We start from the raw sequence: 6,644 nt of genomic DNA, 5'->3' as shown, positions 1-6,644 counted from the left end.
TCTCATCAGAGAAGGGAAAAGTTATGTAGCCCTCACAGGAAAAAGGACCCCTGCTATTGTAATGTTTTTTTAAAAAATTTATTTATTTTTTACATACGCATTTAGATTGTTTGAGCAACTATAATTTTACATTAAGGAATCAATGTGTCTCAACCAGGGGTACGTGTACCCAGGGGTGAAAGTGGCTAGAATTTCTTGCCGGAACTCCCCGACGTGAAGGTCGCCACGGAGCCAGAAATGTTATTTATTCATTTATTTATTTACTTACATATTTGAACCAATCAGAGTTAACCATCTCTGCTGATCACTTGTTAGTATGTCAGCCAATTGAACGGATAAATGAGTCCAGGCGTTTTGCTTTGCTGCGTGCATTTGCATATTGTCATCGTCAGACTCAGATAACTGCAGCAGCTGGGGAAACCTCCATGCCGTCCGTGGAATAAAATCAATAATAAATATTGGTGGAAACGGATTACGCTACACAAGCACTTCATTATGCTTGTTGTTAACACTTGTGTATGTAAATCTGATGTTGGTAGATTGTTTTCGTCTTGGAGCTGAAATGCAGGAGTGGCAGTTTAGCATGTTTTTTTTTTTTTTTTTAACATAGCGTTTTGACAGTTGCTGTCATATTTTCAGAATCAAAGCACCGTGTACCGGAACAGCATTCCGGCCCTGAATCTTATACCGGAACAGCAGTCTGGCCCTGAATCTTCTACCGGAACTGCGTTCTGGCCCTGAATCTTATACTGAACTGCGTTCCTGACCGTTCTGGCTCACTTTCACCCATGCGTGTACCCCTTGGGGTACATGAGCACATTGCAGAGGGTACATGGAAAATTTAGGAATTTATTTCCAAGTTGATAAAAATCACTTAGTCATTTCATAAGTCCGTCAATAAAATGGTACGTGTGTGCTATGACGTGTTTTCCTGAGTGAGGAACCCATTCATTGTGAGTGACAGCTGCAACAAACTTCCTGCAAGGCTGCAGGAGCATCTGGTGGATTTATCATCTGATCAGGGACTGAAAATGTCACATACTGAGAAGACATGAGTTCTGGTGTGATGTGGAGAAGGAGTACCCTGAGCTGGGAAAAGATGCACTGATTGAGCTTTTACCTTTTGGTTCTACTTATGTGTGAGGTGACCTTCTCAGCTTTGACCCACATTAAAACAAAGCAGAGGAACAGACTGGATGTGGAGAAGAGCCCTATAACAGCTGTTTCCACACTGACTCCAGAACTATCAAAGCTCAAGAAAGACAAGCAAGCTCAAGGTTCCCATTAAATCTCAGATTACTAAAGAAAAGAAAGTACAGCTGATAGTGATTTTAAATATATTGTTAAGTGTTTTGTTCCTGATATTTGATGTTTAAATGCCTGTTTAAAGGGGACATACACTGCCAATGGGTTTTCCCATTGTGAGTGTATCAAATACATGTTCTCCCCACTGTATTCAAAGAGGCTCCTTTTGTGGTAAATGTCATAAAAGTTATAACAAAGGCAGGTTAATTATTTGCTTTGTATTTATTTATATAACATCTTTATTCTTATTTTTTTATAATAAACTATTTGTCTTTATTAAATTCTAGTATTAATAATACAGTATTAATGCAAACATTTACAGTATTATTTCTGATATCTTTATAGCCTTGAAGGCAACATAATTTGTTTAAATTAAATAAGTAGATAATGCCCAAATATTAATTGTTCAGTTTAAGAAGATGAAATAAAATGACTTGTGTTGAATATTCAGCTGTGTTATGTTCCAATTTTGGAAAATCATGAACACATATAGTGAGGGGGTACTAATGGTATGACAAAAAGGCTCAAGGGCTACACAAGACAAAAAAGGTTGGGAACCGCTGAAGGTCATTTATACTAGTTCATCATTTACTTTTATGGTATTAACGTCACACTGCCCCATAACATTTTGCCTATGGCAAAAATAAGTGAACAAATTGATTTAAGTTCCTGACATTGTGAAGAAATGTTTCATTGATGTGTATAAAGAACAACGCTAGAGGACTCCACCATTAGGTTATCAGGAAGGACCGCTCTCCTTGGATCCCACCTATGGGGTTTCATCTCACCAAATGGATTTTCAAGCCGTTTTTGATGTCATTGTACAGCATCATTCAATCTGTTAAATGTTGCCAACTGGACATCAGTTACCTGGTCATCCTGGAAGGAGGATCCCCTATCTGTGGCCCTTACCAAGGTTTCTTATTTTGTCCTGATGGAGTTTTGAGTGTTTCCATCCTCTAGTGCATGTTCTAATTGTCAATTATGGACCCTTTTAGAAATTTGTTATGATTATGAGCTACATAAATAAATGATTTGACAAACAAAGTGCACATAAAAATGTCATTTATTATTCGCAGCTGTAAACAGAAATCAGACTCAACATTTGCCCTTTAATGATTTTCAAATAAACATTTTGCCCAAACAAAACCTAAAAAAAAACTTGGGTACGTAAAGCAAGCATTCCAACAGAAATCATCCTTCATATCTAATATTACACTCATTTTTCTTATTGAGTTATATTGCACATAAGCATAATCTTTGGTGATAAGTAAGCTTTAGTTAGTGTCATGCAGGTTCCTATTCCCTCCAGCAGAGGAAGTAGAGCTTTCCAAGCGCATCGCCGCACACCATCTCTGAGGGATTTTCCGGGTTCACCTCTAGCAAGACTACCGGACCCCCGCACACAAACATTCCCACCTGGAAAAAGAAAGAAGAAATTATTATTTTGATGAGAGCACATATAGTGAGAGACTTGGTGCTGTCATCTGACTTGTTTCTTGGTGCTTCTGTCCCAAAGCTTCACCGTGCGGTCGGAGGAGGCAGAGATGATAAGGCTATAGGTGAGCCTCAGCACACTGACCTTGTCCTGATGGGCCTGGGTGAGGGTACGAAGATACACAATTGGAGAAAAAATAGGGCTGTGAAAATCATCGCGTTAAGGGGCGGTAATTAGTTTTTTAAATTAATGCAGTTAAAATATTTGACGAAATTAACGCACAAATGCCCCGCTCAAACAGATTAAAATGACAGCATAGTGAAAGGTGTACTTGCTGTGTTTTTCGGAGTTTTGCCGCCCTCTGCTGGCGCTTGGGTGCGACTGATTTTATAGGCTTCAGCTCCCATGAGCATTGTGTAAGTAATTATTGACATCAACGATGGCGGGCTACTAGTTTATTTTTTGATTGAAAATTTTACAAATTTTATTAAAACGAAAACATGAAGAGGAGTTTTAATATTAAATTTCTATAACTTGGACTAAAATTTATCAATTTATAAGTTTAAATTATCCAATAAATTTTGTTCCACTTCACGATTGTGTCCCACTTGTTGTTGATTCTTGACCAAAAATTAAAATTTTATATCTTTATGTTTGAAGCCTGAAATTTGGCGAAAGGTTGCAAGGTTCAAGGTGGCCGAATACTTTTGCAAGGCACTGTAACGCCCATGCCCTGCTCAAAGAGATTAAAATGACAGCACAGTGCAATCTCCACTTGTTACTTGTGTTTTTTGGAGTTTTGTCGCTCTCTGCTAGCGCTTGGGTGCGACTGATTTTATGGGCTTAAGCACCCATGAGCATTGTGTAATTATTGACATCAACAATGGCGAGCTACTAGTTCTTTTTTTTTTTCATGAAAATTTTATTTAAAACAAAAACATTAAGAGGGCTTTTAATATAAAATTCCTATAACTTGTAGTTCTTAAAAGATAAATGTTAGTACAAGTCTTTCTATCCATGGATCGCTTTCACAGAATGTTAATAATGGTAATGCCATCTTGTTGATTTATTGTTATAATAAAGAAATACAGTACCTATGTACTATATGTTGAATCATTCAACATATGGTACATAAGTACTGTATTCTATGCAATGGAATTTAAAGTTTTTTTCTTAGGGGTGTCAAACGATCAAAATTTTTAATCAAGTTAATTACAGCTTAAAAATTAATTAATCGTAATCGCAATTAATCACAATTCAAACCATCTATGAAATATGCCATATTTTTCTGTAAATTATTGTTGGAATGGAAAGATAAGACACAAGATGGACATATACATTCAAGTTGAATGTATATATCCATCTAAGAAAAAAACTTTAAATTCCATTGCATAGAATTATACATTATGGCGACTTACAAGCTTCCTGCTGCTCCACGTGGATAATTCTGGAGGTTGATTGAACCATATGTTTCCCGCCACGTCGCCACAAACCACAAATCCTGAAAAGGCCAATTTCTGACAATAGGAACAACAAAAAACGCGAGAAGCAATGGTCGCAAATTGGTGTGCTTGTCACCTTCATCTATGGTCACAGCGGTTATCCAATCTTTTTTTTCATCCTCCGCGTCAGTCTTTAAGGTCATAGTGCTAAAAGATGTGTTAATGGCGTTCTCCGGGCCCATGGCAAACTGAAAACAAAAAGAATGCTCAAGTACAACATTAGATAATATCATAGAAGCAATATGTATAAATTGCACTGATGATACAATACTGTTGCGATATATTTCCAGCCAATCATAATGCACAGTCAACATTTCGATTCACCTTATCAACATCATACATAGAACATTTCAGAAAAAAAGGTGCATATTTCCTTTTCCGACTGACCCAGTCTTTCCTTTTATTGCATGTAAACACACTGAGAAATGTTGCCGCTATCACATGGAGCGGAGGTGGCGTTGGACATAAACTCACAATAAAGCCGAGCTCGACCTTTCCATCCGACACGCCCAACATCCACATGCTGTTTTTGTCATTTTGGATGAGTTCCAGAACTCCGACTCTGTGGTTCCAGCTGTGAGAAATCACAAATGCACACATATGTAAATGTTGCGTATCGTTTGTCAAATTTGACAATAAAAATACCGCAAGTGTAATCTTTTCCCCAAAAGATTTCAAAATGCCATTTTCGCGCAACAATTAAGGCTGCATCCACTAATTAAATCGAATAAATCGACTAAAAACGAATAATTCAGGCATGAAAATGGGTCAAGGGTTAAAAAGGTGAGAAGGGTGTGGAGGAAATATGTTACGGTACACTGTACAACCCAACAAAATACTGAGGTCTGTCTGTCGACACACACTGTGTTTCAGCAGGGTCGTGCAGAGACCGGTGGAGGGGCGGGTGCTCGTAGATCAAAAGGGGCACATGAACAAGTACTTAATACACCTTAAAACAACATACTGTAACTTCAATTTTAACCAGCTTTAGATAATAATTGGCTGCAACTGTGACATACTTTAATTGGGAGGGGGCAACAGTGAATAGAAATCAACACTGTCATCAACACTTTCTGGCTGTGACTCAGTCAGTCTGCCTCTTTTCTTCCTTCAACCTCTGAATCAAAACTTCCTTCCTCAACTTGTTCTTGTCTGAACAAACCACATCAGATGGTCACTGAGCCACCAACAGCACAGTTTTCTCAAAACTATTATTTCATTATTATCCATACTTAACAACTCTAGCACCCAATAATAAAGCAATGGCATAAAATCTTATAGAAAAATAACATTGTAATTGTGTTTATAATTGTATTTTATACCCGACTATCCTTGCAAACTTATTCTTACCAAGTGTGCTATTCACCTAGCTGATGAGGTATCCACTGCCTTTAGCAGCTTCATCAAACTTTTTTTTTTTTTTTTATCCCTCAATCTCCTTTCCTTACAAGGCATATCTATATAATGAAATATAAATCTTAAATAAATAAAAAAAATCTGACTCCCCGGTGGCTTTTATTTTTAAAGCTTTCTTAATTTCTTTCTCTCTCAAAAACTACGGAGGTGGATTTGTGTCTTTATTGTTCAATCCAAAAAAAAGTTGCTTCAATCAAAAACAAAGTTGCTTCAATCAAAATATATATTTTTAATCCCAAAAAAGTCACTTCAATAAAAAATTATTTTTGATTGCAGAAATAAATTTGAGACCAAAAAAAAGCATTTGAAAACAATATTTCTTGATTGAAACAACTTTTTCCATTGAAGTAATGTTGTTTTGCGTTTGGGCCACATTTTGGCTAGGACAATCGTGTCTTTATTATTATTCAATCAAAAAATACGTTGCTTCAAACAAAAAAACAAAACAAAAAATACAAAAAAAACCACTTAAAGAACAAAAAAAACAACAAATTAAATCATAGAAAACATTTGCACGTGTCTATCATCGTTTAACAAAGTGAGCAGCCTCAAAGGGCTTGAGTAGACTCACTATGAAGCATTTAATAAAGCCAAGCATTTCCTTTTACTACTTTATTCTTGTTTTAAAATAATTTGTAAAAACATGTCTTATATATTTCTTTTTTCCCCAATGTAAAATCTGAATAAATACATTGAACATGCACAAAAAAATTGAGGGGGTGGGGGGGCCCTACTTCGCGGTTTTCACTTATTGCAGCGGGTTCTGGTCCACATTAACTGCGAAAGACGAGGGATCACAGTATTTCTGAAAAGATTTAAGAAGCAAGAATCATTCCCATCAATCGTCGGGCCGGTGTTGTGCCGACACCGGCCGTCAGCTCAAGTCCCAGCCGAAAATAACGCGTCTCAGGCGGACGACGGGAGCGATGCGAGGCGCCCCCCTCCAGCCGAGAGAGCATGCTGCTTAATTTGACTCAACAGTG

The 6,644-nt window shown here is 37.2% G+C and overlaps 1 protein-coding gene across 2 annotated transcripts in view; it reads right to left on the bottom strand.

Annotated features, from left to right (window-relative positions):
- Nucleotides 1-2,342: 2,342 nt before the first annotated feature.
- tep1 (telomerase-associated protein 1) overlaps nt 2,343-6,644 on the bottom strand; it is a 73,659-nt gene continuing 69,357 nt past the window's right edge. For both annotated transcript variants that reach the window (XM_057856837.1, XM_057856838.1), the window contains exons 51-55: nt 4,720-4,819; nt 4,322-4,433; nt 4,162-4,244; nt 2,798-2,902; nt 2,343-2,724 (exon numbers count right to left, since the gene is read on the bottom strand). In XM_057856837.1, the coding sequence (XP_057712820.1) occupies nt 2,605-2,724; nt 2,798-2,902; nt 4,162-4,244; nt 4,322-4,433; nt 4,720-4,819 (520 nt within the window). In that variant the 3' untranslated portion in view covers nt 2,343-2,604. The remainder of the gene's footprint in view (nt 2,725-2,797; nt 2,903-4,161; nt 4,245-4,321; nt 4,434-4,719; nt 4,820-6,644) is intronic.

The sequence above is a fragment of the Corythoichthys intestinalis genome, chromosome 14 (assembly GCF_030265065.1).
Source record: "Corythoichthys intestinalis isolate RoL2023-P3 chromosome 14, ASM3026506v1, whole genome shotgun sequence".
In the NCBI taxonomy this organism is placed as follows: Eukaryota; Metazoa; Chordata; class Actinopteri; order Syngnathiformes; family Syngnathidae; genus Corythoichthys; species Corythoichthys intestinalis.
The sequence above is the reverse complement of the archived record's forward strand: the minus strand, read 5'-3'. Positions and strand labels throughout refer to the sequence as shown.